At 36.2% G+C, this 16,516-nt stretch overlaps 1 protein-coding gene across 6 annotated transcripts in view; it reads left to right on the top strand.

The window, feature by feature from the left end:
- The window catches only part of Atp2c1 (ATPase secretory pathway Ca2+ transporting 1), a 121,824-nt gene that overhangs the window by 92,181 nt on the left and 13,127 nt on the right, over positions 1-16,516 (top strand). For 4 of the 6 annotated variants that reach the window (XM_063248980.1, XM_063248981.1, XM_063248982.1 and 1 more), the window contains 8 exons: positions 6,038-6,088; positions 7,970-8,136; positions 9,217-9,285; positions 10,166-10,282; positions 11,092-11,239; positions 11,728-11,823; positions 13,317-13,458; positions 15,067-15,191. In XM_063248980.1, coding sequence (XP_063105050.1) covers positions 6,038-6,088; positions 7,970-8,136; positions 9,217-9,285; positions 10,166-10,282; positions 11,092-11,239; positions 11,728-11,823; positions 13,317-13,458; positions 15,067-15,191 — 915 coding nt within the window. Of the gene's footprint in view, positions 1-6,037; positions 6,089-7,969; positions 8,137-9,216; positions 9,286-10,165; positions 10,283-11,091; positions 11,240-11,727; positions 11,824-13,316; positions 13,459-15,066; positions 15,192-15,903; positions 16,138-16,516 lie in introns of those variants that run through there. The other 2 variants (XM_003476722.5, XM_063248984.1) reach the window with 2 other exon arrangements.

Below are 16,516 nucleotides of genomic sequence, written 5' to 3' on the forward strand. Positions count from 1 at the left end.
AGAACTTTGGGGATTTGATTTATGTCTCAGAACTGGTGAGAAGTGGCATTGGCCACTCGATTGGAACCTATGTTTGTGTGATTCCAAAAGTTGATTTTTTGTTGATTTTCTTTGAACATGTCTGTACTTGATTATTTCTGTTGTCTAAACTGTACATGTGAAATGACTGGACCAAAAATCAACACATTCATAAAGTCTTTATCAGGTATTGCCGAATTGTTCTCTGAAAAACTTTCAGTTTATAGTTTTACAACTCTGCTTAGTGTGGTGGTGTTAAGTCTTTAGACCTCTAACTGCACTTCCTTCATCCTCTAGTAAGTAGTTAGATTTTGGATGTAGAAACACACTGTTTTACTCATCCATGTTTTCTCTTTCTTAGGCTCTAACCACATACAAATGCTGCTTTCAGAGCATCTAGGGCAATGTGGGTATTTTCTTGATTTTAGATTTAGGGGACAGGTATTTCTATATGTGAATGGAATTCTGTGTGTGTGTGTGCGCGCATGTATGTGATCTTTATTGTTCATGTCTGAAAAAATCCAATAGTGACTCTCAAGGGGTTTTGGGACAGAGTATACATTACTAAGTAGATCCGTAATCTTCAGTTAATTAGCCCGTTAGACCTTTGTTCAGTCTTTTCCTCAGATACTAACACATAGTGAAACTGACCTAAAATTGCTCTTTATTTGCTTTCTTCAGTTCACTCTGTAGTGCTTTGACAAAAATGCTCTTGACCTCTGGAAACCGGCCTAAAAGAAAAGAAAGAAGCAAATGTCAAATCGTATCATTAGCCTGGAGAAGTTACATCATCTTTCTTTCCCAGAGGAGTAAGAGTGCTTGTGCACTGCTTATGACAGATACCTTGATGTTATTTTAGAGAGTAAAATGAAAGCTTTGTTTGAATAAATTGACTCCACAGAGGAATTCCATAAGTGCCAAGACTTTAAATGTATATCATGTATTTTGGATAAGTGTTTTCTCTAAATACTACAGGATATTTTTATTAGCAGTACTGTTTCTACCTTCTTTTGTCCTTTTCCCCACTTCTTGTGTTCATGTAGTTCTCTTACAACCAACGTGTATTTTTGACCTTCTGCTCTGGGTTCAGATTAGTTTAATTGGCTTTTAATGGGTTACGAATAAAGCAAACCTTTTAGGATATCATTTTAATTCTATCTCTTGTTTAAATACTTTTTAGTTTTTATTTTTCATAATTTTGTGGAATATCTTTCATTTCCTGTGTTCTTGTGACCTAGCACCAATTAAATAGTATTATGGAAACTGAGGTGGTATAATTAGTTATTAAATACATTTGGACATTCTCAGTTTTTTCTACTTAAAATTTCTTGTTTTCCTACATTTTTCAGTGGTAGAAATCACTATCCTCTTTCATTCTTTTGTTTTCTGTATCATTACATCTGTATTTCTACTGAATCTGTTAGTGAAGTCTCCATGATCCAAATTTGTATATTTAATTTTCAGAAAGTGGTAAATCTATTTCAGTTATCTATTTTTCCTTTATTATATCAGTTTCCCTTATATCTGTCTTGATATCTTCAAGGGCCTTTTGTAGGTTGTCCAATACCAGAAACACCTGTTTTCCTTCAGTTCTTTAATATTTTTTCCCACATGTTTTTACAACTTTCTTTCTGTGGTGTACCTTATCAGTTAATGTGAAAAGAATTGTGAGTGCTGTCATAAATCCAACACTGAAAAGGACTCTCAGGAAAGAAGTACCCTTGAGATTGCTTCTGAAGATGCACAGCCTTGCTCCCCTCCTTTGATGGTCATCTTTGGCCTCCACTCTATTCCCTGTGGTCTCACTTTTCTGACATAGTTCTGTTTCTTGTCCACTGTCCTTCTGTTGGCCTGTCTTCCTATTTTCTTTCCTTCTGCTCCCAAACAACAGAGATTAGATTGTGTTGAGTCATTGTTGCTTCCTTTTGCCAAGCCAAGAAACACACATAAAAGTCAGAGGTTTATTAGTAAGGGAAATTCATTTATCTCCAAGTTTTAAGTTCTGTGAGATAGTGAGATAGTTAAAATTCTAGTAATTTCTAGTGTGCATTTATTTTGGATCTTATTTTTTAGGCCATAATTTTGTGCCTATTAAATTTCAGTATTTCTTCTCAATAAGATTCTGGTGCTTTAAAGAACTAAATTGACGGCCACATGGAGTAGTGCATGCCTGTAACCCAAGCTCTCAGGAGGCTCAGATAGGAGGATTGCCACAGGTTTGAGGCCAGTCTAGACTATATAGTGAGTTCAAGGCCAATCTGGATTGCTTAGTGAGATGCTGTGTCTGAAACAAAACAGAACAAAACAACATCAAGTAAAACTAAGTTTACTCTATGTAGCATTATGTACCACATGTAAAATGCCAAGTGATCATTTTACTTTATGTTGAGATCTGCTTAGTCTCAAAGTGGTGGCTACTCTTATTTTTGAGATGCTATTAAAGGTTTGAAATGCTAAAGCCTTATATCAGGGAATTGGATGTGTGCCACATAAAATTACTACAGTATAAAAGAAATACAGCTTCAATCAAACAGTTGGTGGCTTGCCATTCTTGGAAACACACAGTGGCTATAAAAGGAGATTTTCAGGGCTCAAAAACTATGTGGAACAAAGACAAAATTTTAATCTGTATAAGCTTAGCATTTGTAGTTAGCCTTTTATTTAAATATTCTCTAAAATCTGAAGCTTTTATTCAGCACTCTTGTGTTGCAGGGCTATGTGCTACATGATTAATTTCTATAGAGTAAATAGAATTTTCATTTAGAAGAGTATCAGACTGGGAGTAGATCGGTATAGTTTGGCCTGTATACTAGTCTTTTTCAAAGATACATTAAAGAGGTTCTGAATGGAGCTGTGAGATTCACAGGACCTACAGCAGCCAGGGATAATTAGCAATGTGATTTAGTTCAGTGGAGTCTTTTTTTTTTTTTTTTTTCCTGAGAATATAGTAATGCCTCAATTTAGACCTTTGTCAAAAAGAGAGGAACTGGAAACAGTCTTTATGTTGGTACAGAGATTTGTCCAGTAGTTTATTCATTCACTTAACATGTACTTACAAAGCATTAGAGTACAGGGCAAAAATCTCTGCCTCCTTGGGCCTTATAGTCTAACATAAATGAAATCTTACACATACATATTGTGGTAGACAGCTTTCTGTTGCTGTGACAAAGTTCTTGAGAAAAATAACTTAAAAGAAAGACTTTATTTTGCACACTGTTTAGAGGTTTCGCTGCCTGGTCAGCGGGCCCTCAGTGTTTGGGGACCCTGCGGTGAGGCAGAAACGTGGTGGAAGGGTATGATGGAGGAAAGCTACTTGCCTTGTGGCAGCCAAGAAGTGTAGAGACAGAAAAGACCAGAGAGTAAGAGGCCATGGACAAGATCCTGAAGGAAACACTTCAGTGACCTGGCTCCTCTTCTGCAAATTTTGTCACATCCCGATAATACCATCAAGTTGTGAGTCCATCTGTCACGAAGGTAGAACTCTTAGAATGCAGTCACCTTCAAAAGCCACATCTCTGACTTTGCTGCCCTGGGGACTGAGCTTGCAACATGTGAGCCTTTTTGGGGATATCTCAGACCTAAGTGACAACATATAGAGAGATAAGTGCCAAACCGCACCAAGCCAAACAGGAAAGGAGAGGGAAAGCCTCCCTGGGCAGGCACTGGTTGACAGAAGGGCAGACCATGTAAGATCTGATGGAGGAACGCCGCAAACAGAAACTGTGGACAGAGGCCGTGAAGTGAATGTACCGGCATGTTTGAGGAACAGTGATAGAGCCAGTGTGGATCAGGTGGGAGGAGATTAATGTGGAAACTTGGGTAAGACCTGCATTTCATGTAGGACGTAATAGACAAAAACTGTGGCGTCATTCTGAGAAAGATGTGTCATTGGAGGGCTTTGAGCAGAGGAGATTCGAGATCTGACTTGTTTTAACGCTGTCACTCTGGCCAGCGAGTGGAGAACTAGTAGTAGGAGGCAAGGGAGAGAGAATGGAAATCCGTCTAGAGGATGAGGACCGAGGGTGTTGGCAGTGATTTTGGAGTAAGATAGTTAAATTCTGGATGCATTCATCAGTGAAGATACATACAGCTTTGGGACATTGAGAGAAGAAGAACTGAGGGTGGCCTCTAGAACTTGGAGCTGAGCACTTAATTGCAAGGATGTACTTGCCATTAATCCAGGGTAGAAAGAACACAATTTGGGGGGAAATAATAAGTGTTCAATTTCGGGTATGTTTTAGCATGAGGCATTCAAGAACAAAGATGGAGATAGGTAGATTAGTTTCATCAGTTGGATTTCCAAAGAGATGTCTGGACAGGAGATAAACTATATGTGGCTAGCAAAGCAGTGAGGCTGGATGAGTGGTCCCACAGCATGCAGGGAGTTTTCAGACTGGTGACAAGGAAAAGTCAAAGAACTGTGGACTTCACATAGGTCAGGAGAATCCTGCACGAACGGAACCGCCAGCAAGACCAGAGAAAGAGCAGGCATTCCTGGAGGAGGGAGTGAGCAGCGGTGTTTGGAAGCTACTGAGATGTCAGGTTGCATATTGCATATCAGCAGCACGGCAGTGGGTGGGAGTCTTGATAGTCTGGAACAGTAGTTCGAGGGTAGCAATGGTGGTAGCAGCCTGTGTGGAGTGGATTTTGGGGAATGGAATCAGTACGGAAAGGCAACTTCCTGAGTTTCATTCCAGAAATTCTTCCTCTTTCATAGAAATTTTTCCACACTGCTGCATCTTTACCATCAGTACTGCCCATTTTTAATGGAAGGAGCAATAATGTGCTTGTATACTGATGGTGAAGATTCAGCTGTGAAATATTAGAGGGAAAAGAACTTCAGGAGCATTGATTTTAAATAGATAAGAAAAGAGAATATTTGACCTGTACTAGAAGTGTATTCAGTTCGTTTGCATAGTGGCTGGACACAGATACTGGTGGTAGGAATTGTGGAACCCCCCCCAACAGTACTAAAAATTGACCTCAGCACCTTCACATAGTATGCGTGGAAAACGTAAGTTAAGGATACATGCATACTCATGTTTGTAGTAGTAAAACTCACAATTGCCATACTATGGAAGCCACTGATTTGTCAACCGCAGACAGATGGACAAAGAAAATGGGGTATATTTACATAATGGAATATTATTCAGCCAAAAAAGGGAAAATTCAAGTCATCTGTAGGGAAGTGAATGGAGTTTGTGAAATAAATTAGACACAAATTGCATTTTTCTTTGTATGAGAAACCCAAACTAGGAGTTAAAACAGGAAAGATGGTGAAAGACAGATTGATCTTGGAGCTGGGGGAAGAGAGCATGAGAACAGGAGTAATGAGAGAGTACAAAGAGGGATAATAGGATATTGGTAATGATCAACATATGACATAAATATAGGTATAGGTTTCTCCAAATGAATGTAATTATTATGTATCACAAATGTATCAATAAAATAAAAAAGTTCATACAGAAGATAGCATTGGTGGCTAATTTTGGGGCACAGTGGAAGGGTTTCAAGAAATCAAGAAATAGGGTTAGAAAACAAATACAACTTGAAGAGAAAAGTTTAGGCAGTTTTAAACATACAGTGGAAGAGGGGCTACTGCATTATCCTGTGTAAAAAGGAGTGAGCAGGTGCTGGACACTGTCGGAAGTGGTCCACAGATGTAGACAAGCAGCTGGTCTTTTTGTGCTGTAGTATGCCAGCCTCGCTGGAAAACAGGTGTGGAGAAGTTTCCCTTCCATATCCCCGGAAGACCCACTGTCATAACCTCGTGGTTTAAAGATAATAGTGTATACTGAACAGCTTGTTTAAATTGCGTTTTGCCTGGGGTACTTCTGGTAAACGTAGAAGTGAGTGTGTTATCTAGTATGACATGCAGATGTCATGTTGATTAAGTTTAATCGATGGTAAAATACAGCTCAATTGAGAAAATCGTTGTAAGTGCATGAATTGTCATGACATTTCTTCTTTCCTCGTTTTTTTCTTTTTCCCTTCCTTAATGTATTCTATATTTTAACAGGTTGCAGTATTTTACAGAGCTAGCCCAAGACACAAGATGAAAATTATTAAGGTCGGTGTCTAAAAATCAGATTGTTTTATTTCTGTATGCAAATATCCTGCTACTTTGTCTTGTTACATTATAAGAAGCACTGATAAAGCATCAAAGTCAGAAGTATTGTGATGCAAAACAGGCATTCTAAAAAGGTCTTACTATGGAGAAACTAATAGAAACTTAACTGGCATTGAAAGACAGAAGAAAATTTTATGGAATATTTGAAAGTGAAAAAAGTTTAATATGAAATACTTTTAAAAGTTAGTACAGAAGTATGTTCTGATAGAGTTCCATTGCTAAAGCATTCCAATGTGAATAGTGATAATTAATTAGAAACAAATACAACAAGAAAAAAAAAAACGAGAATGTGAGCAGTATTTACTTATTTATTTATTTGGCATAGAAATTGAACTCATGACCTTGCACTTGCTAGGCAGGCGCTGTGCGCTGAGCTATATCCCAGCTGTGAGCACTATTTAAAAGGTTTTATTACTAACATTAGTCAGGTGCAGTCATTTGTGTTTAATAGCGGAAGTATGTTTGTTAGGTGATTTTTGTTTGTTTTGCTTTGTTCTTTCTTTGAGACAGGGTCTTGCTGTGTGGTTCAGGCTGACCTTGAGTTCACTATGTAGCTCCAGGCTGACCTCAAAGTTCCTGCCTCAGCCTCCTGAGTGCTAGGATTACAGGTGTGCACCACCTTACACAGCTTAGTGGATGTTTTTCATTGTGTAAGCATCATGCCTATACTTCACTTAGGTGGTATCTGTCAGTCACTCCATGGTCTCTTGATGTGATTGAGAGATGCGATAAACATGGATGTGCATAGCAAACTATTATATGGGAAATTTACTTAATAAGGAGGAAAGTAGTGATAAAACTGCAGCAAAGACCTAAACCAGTTGTAATCTTTTTTTGTCAGATGTACTGCGCAGAGTGCCAAGTGCTGTGTTTTTACGCAGCTGGCAGCACAGTAGGCTTGTTCACATCAGCGTTACCCAGACATGTGCATAAAGTGATCTGCTATTGCATAGCACATGACTGTAGAACAGATGATGTAGTGCCCAGTAATTAATGGGCATAAATTATTAATTATCAGAGACAACCATTGTGTAGTTGAGAGTTTCTCAGTCTTGGCACTTTTGGCATTTTGGGTTAGACAGTTCTTTGTTGGGAGGAAATTCCCGTGGTTGTTCTAGACAGGTAGCTACATTCTGGGTCCCAACTGAAGAGATGGCAGTAGTATACCCCAAATCAGGAAAATCAAAAATGTCTCCAAACACCATTAAAGGTCCCCTGGGAGACAAATTGTCCCTGCTTGAGAATCATTGTGTAGTCAGCTATCTTATCAGATTTCAGACACACACTTACATGGGTGAGAATATTAGTAGTAACTTTTCTAAGGTTTATCTTGTTATGATCTCTGTTATGCCAGGTGCAATGGTGTATACTTAATCCCAGCTTCCTGGGAGGCTGAGGTAGGAAATCACTTTATGCACATGTCCGGGTAACGCTGCTGTGAACAAGCCTACTGTGCTGCCAGCTGCGTAAAAACACAGCACTTGGCACTCTGCGCAGTACATCTGACAAGAAAAGATTACAAAAGGAGGGTCCCATGTTTGAGCCCAGTCCAGGCAATTTAGTGAGACTCTGTCTTAGAATAAAAAGTGCAAGGATGGAGGGTGTAGCTCAGTGGTTGAGTGCTTACTTAGCTGAATTCAGTCCCCACTGCTGGTGGAGGAGAGAGTGCTCCATATATGGAAGTATATTGAAAAATGGATGGTCTATTTTATTTTACTCTTAACTACATGAAAAGTGAGAATTTAAAAAATGCTGTTACCTGTGTGGAAGCAAGATTTTTATCAGAATTTCTCTCTCCACCCTCTTCTCTGTCCTCCTCAGTCTCTACAGAAGAACGGCGCAGTCGTAGCGATGACAGGAGATGGAGTCAATGATGCAGTTGCTCTGAAGGCTGCAGACATCGGCGTTGCAATGGGCCAGACTGGCACAGATGTTTGCAAAGAGGCAGCAGACATGATTCTGGTAGACGATGACTTCCAAACCATAATGTAAGTTGCGTTATGGCAAATGTGTATCCGAGATTCTTCTGTCTTAGCCTACATGTTACCTCCAGGTAATTCAAGTGAAAAAGACTCAGTTGTATTTAAACACTGGACAAATTAAGCCATGTTTCTAGGTTAATTAGTCTTATTTTATGGCCTATGTGTAGTTCTAAAGAAAATAATTGTGTGGATGAACCACCATAATACATAGCAGTGCTGTTTGTTGAAGAAATGTTGCCTAAGTGCCAGCAGATGTCACATTTTTTTTGGTTACTAGTATGATGGGGGCTTTTTCTTCAATTAAGTTCATGTTATCAGATTGTGCATGACCTTAGGGTAAGAGAGATCATCATGTTCACATTCTTACTTTCCATCCTTAGAGCTGTGTAAAAATCTTGGAAGGATGGAAGAAGTTGTTTGAAAAGTATTCTTCATGTATTCAATCAAGTGACTTTATATGAATATTTGTAAACCATATCCCTTAGTTACTTTATATTGTATTAGCTTGTATATAGGAATACTAGATAGCTTAAATTACATAATTCTTAAGTAGACCATTGCTGTTTAATTTGCGAGATACAATAAACTGTCTAAAAAAAAAAAAGAGGTTTGAGGGGTAAAGAAGATAAACATGGTGGCATATTCCTGTGATCTTAGCTACTTAGGAGGATTGGGGAAGAGAATTGCAAGTTAGGATCCAGCCTTGACAATTGAGTGAGATCCTGTCTCAGTATAAATTCTGAAAAATGGATGGTGATGGTGGCATGTGGGGTAGAGCTCTGGCTTGGCATGCATGAAACTCAGCTCAGTTACTAGGACTTCGCTGCCGCCACCCCTCCCACCACAGTAGAATGTTGTCTTTTGTGTGGAGAGACAGTATGTGATACTGATGTTCAGATATTTTTTAAGAATAAGAATTAAATGTTATAATTTTCTGATTTAAGTTATGGGAAGGAAATAGATTCTTTGTAGTTACACATGTTGTATTAGTTGGAAATCTACTTGCAAAACTAGCTTCAAAATTTTCTGTATAGATCTGTCTTTATGTGATATTTTCTCATTTCACCTTTATTTTTTAAATTTCAGGTCTGCAATTGAAGAGGGTAAAGGGATTTATAACAACATTAAAAATTTTGTTAGATTTCAACTGAGCACGTAAGTTTGCGAGAAGTTTGTCATCGTGCAGAAAAATTCTGTAAAAATTATAGCTTTAGCAGAATGTGCAGAAACTGAGAGTTGGTTATAAGTAAGTTTTCTAAAAAGAAAACAAATGATATTGTGAGATTAAGAAGTGTCGTGAATGTAGATTTTAAATGTGATTAGTACAGTGTCTGTGTTATTATCTAAATATATAGCCAGCCCTCTGTATCTGCAGGCTCTGCATCTGTAGGTTCAACTGCTGACTGAAAATATTGGAAAGAAACTGCATATGTCCTGGACAAGTATAGACTTTCTTTCCGGTCTCTATTCCTGAAACAGTATAGTGTGCCAGTTATTTACAGCATTTATGTTAGTTATGTTAGGTACTATAAAGAACCTCAGGATGACTTAAAGTATGAAAGAGGATGCATAGGTGATGCATAGGTGATATACAAATACTTTGCTGTTTTACATCAGAGACTGAAAATTTGATGTTTGAGGGGAGCCCTAGAACTTACACCCCATGAGTACTGAGGAACTGACTGACTTTTGGAGTTTATTTAATATTCTGAAATCTTGGGAGATAGATGGGTCACATCTACATGTTCTTCTTGATGTTGATTTCCAAAAATAGAAGTTTTCTGTCATCAAAACCGATTGAATATTGTTATATATATTTAAAAATTTTTCCTCTTTGCTCTTGGTGACCTTGAAAATCTTTTTGTTAAAATACACTGAGTTTTAAAATGTTCATGTGACTGTAACATTGATTACTTAGGTGGTAGGTTTCTTTTCAAAAGCGCAGTAGTAACAAAGTGCTCCAAAAATGTTACCATAGGAATAATAGGAAATTTATTATGCTACTGGAATTTTAAATGACTTTCTTTTTCAACAGGAGTATAGCAGCATTAACTTTAATATCATTGGCTACGTTAATGAACTTTCCTAATCCTCTCAATGCAATGCAGATTTTGTGGATCAATATTATTATGGATGGACCCCCAGCTCAGAGGTAAATTTTGTCATGCATGATCTGGTAAGAAAAGATGTGGCACCCTAATAATTAAGTTTTAAAGCTGTATTATGGACAGTGTTGGAAAATACTGCAGCAGTGTGTTTGTTATAAATCATGAGGTATGTATGTATCATTTGTTCTCTTGAATATTCATTCATGCAATATGGCTGTAAGCTGTTACATTGTGTCACATGCCTAGCTTTTGGTTGCCAGGAAGGAGGTGAGTCCCTGTCCTTAGGAAGTTTTTATTTCTAAAAATTGGATGTAATGGAGAAAACTCTGAGTTTAGCATTAGAACTTAGGTTGTGCTGTCAGATTTAGAAATGTTTGGAAAGTATCGAAGGACCTGAGTGTGTAATTTCAGTTTGTAAATGAGGTAGTTGAGTGATACGTGTTATTGACAATTTTGTAAGAAATCCTGGAAGTTACAACCTCTTTGTATGAAAAATATTTCAAAATCCAGTTGGTAGGTCACATGTTTGAGCTGCAAATTATATTGAATTTTTAAAAAATTGACTGTTAATTGCCTATTTGACTATACAAATAAGTCAAAAAAAGGACAGAAACAGTGACAAAATCAGTAGCTTTTGCCTCCCTTATCTGTCTCTTACAGTCTCTCTCAGTCTCTCTCTGGAGACAATAGGCACATGTCATGTCTAGCAGTGGTTGTGAGTAATCATAGCTAAAGTTGATAATAAAACACTTTGTTTTCGTAAGGATGGATCTTCCTTAGATAATTGAAGTTAGGCTGTGAAAGTAAAAATCCAGACTTTAACACTTAATTTATATTTCTGTTTGCTTTTAAGCCTTGGAGTAGAACCAGTGGATAAAGATGTCATTCGTAAACCACCTCGCAACTGGAAGGACAGCATTTTGACTAAAAATTTGATTCTTAAAATACTTGTTTCATCAATAATCATTGTTTGTGGGACTTTGTTTGTCTTCTGGCGTGAGGTATATTCACTGGATGAACAGCTATATATGATGCATTTGTATATAGGATTTTCAGTTATTTTTATGTGTTATACAGGAAACTAGAAAGTTAACAGCTCTGATTGAAAATATGATACAAACATTTTAAGGTTTGATTTTAGTCTTCATGGGTTGATTTATAATTTATTTAAATCTGCAGAAAATTACCAGATACAATAAAAGTTAATACATGAAAATGTGAGTAGTTACAAAAAAAAAATCTCAATCCTTAAATGGCTACTTTATAGTTAATGATAATAGTATTTTAATATTCAATATATATAATTCATAAGAAAAATTTCTACATTTTATTTTGTAGACTACAGTTGTTCATGAAGTGATATAGGAAATTTACATAGCTTGTATATTTTATCTTTTAGACTAAAGCTATTTGATTCTAATGGAAGAAAAATACTAACATTTTAACAGTGTTTAATTCAGCCACTGAAAGGTTTTTTTCCTTTTGACAGCTGCGAGACAATGTGATAACACCTAGAGACACTACCATGACCTTCACATGCTTTGTGTTTTTTGACATGTTTAATGCACTGAGTTCCAGATCTCAGGTATGCTTTGTGGCTCTTACTTAATTAACCCCAATAGGTAGAATATTTTCTAATACTAGCACATAGGTAAGGATTACGGGTTTTAGTTTGATTGGGATTTGTAGCTATGGATGACGATCCCAGACAAAGCCTTCTTGCAGACATGTGCCATTGGTCAACAATGAGGGTGAACTTTAGTCATTTATAGGGAAATGGATGCAATTTGACACCATATTTCTAAGTGAAATAAATCAGACTCCTATGTGTAAACATAGTGTAAGGAGCTGAAAAAGTAAGTAAAATCCAAAATTTACAGATATTGTGAAAGTGAAAGGGGGAAGAAACTGCTTAAAAGGAAAGAGAAACTGGGATGGGAGAAAGAAAAGGAAGGAAGGGAAAAGGGGAAAAAAGTATATACATACATACACACACACACACACAAGATAGTTAAGATAGTTATTACTGATTTCTATTAGTTCATTGTAAAAGGTTTGTGCTTATACTGTTTGATCAATTTTTCATGTCTGTGTCTTGTAATCTGAGCACCTACTTTGAGGATAACAATATGCAATGAATTAACCATTGTTACTCTCCTACTATCTTGTTTTGAAATTTTGTGTCATTTTTATTATTTTTTTTCTCTTTAAAAAAATGAGAATGAAGTATTTGGGGAGATCAGCTTTACCTTTGACTCAGAGATTAAAGTAAATCACAGATGGTATTGTCTGGTCTTTCCTCTATTCTCTTAACACCTGTAGCCCTTAGGAGAAATTCAGGTTAAGATTATCTGGACATAGGAGGAACCTTATATGCCCTATTAGGATGCGATTTAGTCTCTTTTTAGAAGAAATCTTTATGACAAGAGTACATTTATTTCATGTCACTCCTGTCAGTGTATCAGAGTTAAGGATGTTTTCATCTCATGTTGTATGTTAAAGTGTTAAACATTTTTTAATGGAGAATGGTGACCTAGCATTAGTAGTGTGTTTTCAGAGCATGTTGTTTTTTGAAAACTAGTTCAATTGGAAGCATGACTTTCAGTTTTAAAGCATTGTATGAATCTGTAATTATATTTATTACCATTTGCCAAATTGGAAGTTTTCAAGTATAGTTAGTTATCATTAAGGACCTGTAATGTTTCTGTTTTAATAATATTTTTATGAAAAACAGTTTTATTCTTTTGCTTGATCTGTTCTTTAAGAATGGGTTTTAAATTACCAACCTTAATGAATGGACAGAAAAATTAGCAAAATACAAGTAAATTTTCTTAGTGCTTTTCTCTGGAATCTGATCCATTAAGCATTCTTTTCTTGGTAAAAGGTGCTTTAAAATTTACCCTATTGCATCCGAATTATTACACAATAATAGTTAACAGTAAGAGATTTCATGGTTTTGACACTGAAGAATTCATTGGTACATGGTGATACTATTAAAAAATTGAAAGCAAAAACAAAAAGATAGGACATATTTCTGTGCTTGAGGAGTAATACCTGTACCCTGTGCTTTGCCAACAGACCAAGTCTGTGTTTGAGATTGGACTCTGCAGTAATAAAATGTTTTGCTATGCAGTTCTTGGATCCATCATGGGACAATTACTAGTTATTTATTTTCCTCCACTTCAGAAGGTTTTTCAGACCGAGAGCCTGAGTATACTGGGTAAAGAGAATGCTGTTTTTCTATATTTTAGAGAAATTGTAGTTTCTAATGTTTTTGTTCTAATATAAGTTTAGGGTAGCTAAGTATTTAACACATGCTTTATTGTTTTCATTGAGGAAAGTTCAGGGGAATCATTTGCTTAATTCTAGGGTTTTAAGTTTTTTCTTTTTGTAAATTGTTGCAAAATCATACTTGGTGATTCTGAAATAATAGCAAGCCAAAACCTGTCGGAGAGTAATTATATTTTGTAACTTTTTAATACTTTCATTAAATGGAATCCTCAGTCATCCCTGACCTCTAAGTTATAAGAGCTGGGAGGATTAAGGACTCGATTTAACTTCACTGAAAACCAAATTGCCCTTGTTTTATATTGTATTATTTAGTTAGCTACTATTTCACTATTCATGTTATTTTCCAAACTCTCATTTCATGAGATATCAGTTAGATCTTCAAAGGATAGTTTTATCAACTTTCTGTGGAAATTATATATTTTTTTCATATAATGTGACTTAGATGTATAATAATATGTACTTAAAAATTACTTTTCGGCCAGGTATAGTGGCACACTCCTGTAATCTCAGCACTCAGGAGGATGAGGTAGGAGGATCGTTGTGAGTTCAAGACCAGCCTGGGCTATAAAGTGAACTCAAGGCCAGTCTGAACTGCATAGTGAGACCCTGTCTCAAAAAGACCAAATATTTAAATAAATAAAATAAAATAAATGTGTAGCTGATGGGAATGCTGTCCTTAGTTTTTAGATTTTCTCTATGGCTATGCCATCCTAATTGCTCCTGCTCATCTTAATTCGTAGGTGGTTTTTTTTTTTTTTTTTTTGAGACAAGATCTCATCATGTAGTTCAGGATGGTCTTGAACTCACTATGTAGCCAAGGATGGCCTCAAATGCGCAGCAGTCCTGCTGCCTCAGCCTCTGAGCGCTGAGATTGAGTGTGCCACCATGCCTGGTGGTTCTTAGATTTTTAAATTAATCTAGATTTTTAATATAATGAGTTATGTAGGTTCACTAATTTTTTTTGCTCTATGTTTATGTTTACTTCTAAGTTGAACTGAATTTCAAAATTTTAATTCTATATTCAGATGTTTTTTTAAAAAAATAGCTTTAAAGAGATAGTTGCAATTTTGTAACTAATAAAAAAGAATTGAGATAGTGTAGATACTTGTAATGGTTTGAAATAGAATATATTCAGACAGCATTTTCAGTCTTCAGACAAGCATTTTCAAACAAGTTTGTTACTACTTTGTGAATAATATTTCTAAAATGTTCTGTGTGGCCCATTAAATGGAAAACTTTCTTACTATTATCATCATTAAAACTAGCCACATGAGTTTATGTTCCAAAGGAAGTGATCTTAGGGTGTGGGTTCTAGTTCTGGATGTTGCTTTTCCCAGCATTGTGACTTTGTATAAATTATTTAATACTTTTGAGCTTCTGTTTTCCTGTTTTTAACCGAAGATAATGATACCTCATGAAATAGTTCTAAAACAGTATATTTAAAAACCATAGTTAATTGCTAGAATAATGTAAGTGGTTACACTTTGCAGCTGTAAATTTCAAAGAATTATAAAACTTAGTTTATTTTCTTTTACAGATCTGTTGTTTCTTTTGGGTCTCACCTCATCAGTATGCATAGTGGCAGAAATTATAAAGAAGGTTGAAAGGAGCAGGGAAAAGATCCAGAAACCTGTTAGTTCGACATCGTCGTCTTTTCTTGAAGTATGATGCATATTGCATTCTTTTATTTGCAAACTAGGAATTGCAGTCTGAGGATCATTTAGAAGGGCAAGTTCAAGAGGATAATGAAGATTTGAGAACATTTTAACTTTTCATTGATTAAAATGAACATTAATGTTAAAGACTTGATTTGAGACTTTAACTTGCTGGCAGTCCCAAATGAAATTATGCAACTTTGATAACATACTCCTTGATTTAAATTGGCAATTGAGTGGAACTTTATAAAGTATACGGGCAGTTATTTAATTGAAGAAAAACAGGCAAAACCTGAACCACATTCTGCACTTAAGAGGTCTAACGTACAGATACACTGTCTATCTTAGATAGATTATAAATATTCTTTTTTTATTTTTAAATATTGTACTATTTATGGTGGTGGGGATTTCTTACTAATACACAAATAAATCTAATCATTTCAAAGGCATTCTGTTTGGTTAGAAGTTGATTCCCAGGAGTGCCGTATTTCAGCTACTGTATTTCCTTTCTCTGCAATGTAAGCAGCTCAGATCCCTTGTGCTACCAGTTTTGTATTTCATGTTTTTTTGCACAGGATGTGACCACTGTCAGAGCACTGTTCTTTTCTTTCTTTTTGTGATTGAAAAGCATATACTGCAATTTGAAGTAAATGTTTGCTTTTCTTAGTAAGTGTAAATGGCTGCTTTTTTATTCTTTTTCTTTCTTTTTTTTTTTTTAGGGTCCATTTGAATCTTTGATCTAGTGAAATCAATACAGAGCTACGAAATGCATTCTAGTTAGAGCAACCATGAATAAATACATTAACAGTCTTAGGGTCAAAGACATTTAATATTGAGAGGAAATTTATAACGTCTCTTTTGAGTTAAATACCAATATGTACTTTGTCAACTGTCTTATTGTCTTTAGATTTAAATACTTCAACTCAATAACTAAATTTTATTATTGTTCCTGAGTTTTTCTTTTTTGTATTTTTGGGGGGTTTGGTGGGTACCAAGAATACAGATCAGGACCTCATGCATGCCAGACAGGCGCTGCACAACTGAGCTAAATCCTCATCTCCTTTTTGATACTCCTTTTTAAGTGTATTTCTTAGGAAGGATAAGCTACCGAAAGAATGAAAAAGCTCCAAGCCCAGACAGATGGTATGGGAGCCGGAGAACTCGTGGGCAGCCCAGTGCTGGCTGTGCTTTCCCTGTGTCTCCTAGGCAGTTGTACTAGCCTAGATTGGAGCTGCTCCGAGTCTGTCCCTTCTGCTTCTACCTCATTCTTTGCCTTCCTTTGGAGTCATGGGCACGCTAAAGAACTAGACAGATGTGCATTGTGAAGTGCCA

Source organism: Cavia porcellus, unplaced genomic scaffold, assembly GCF_034190915.1.
Source record: "Cavia porcellus strain 051 isolate PalLab524CR breed Dunkin Hartley unplaced genomic scaffold, mCavPor4.1 scaffold_5, whole genome shotgun sequence".
NCBI lineage: Eukaryota > Metazoa > Chordata > Mammalia > Rodentia > Caviidae > Cavia > Cavia porcellus.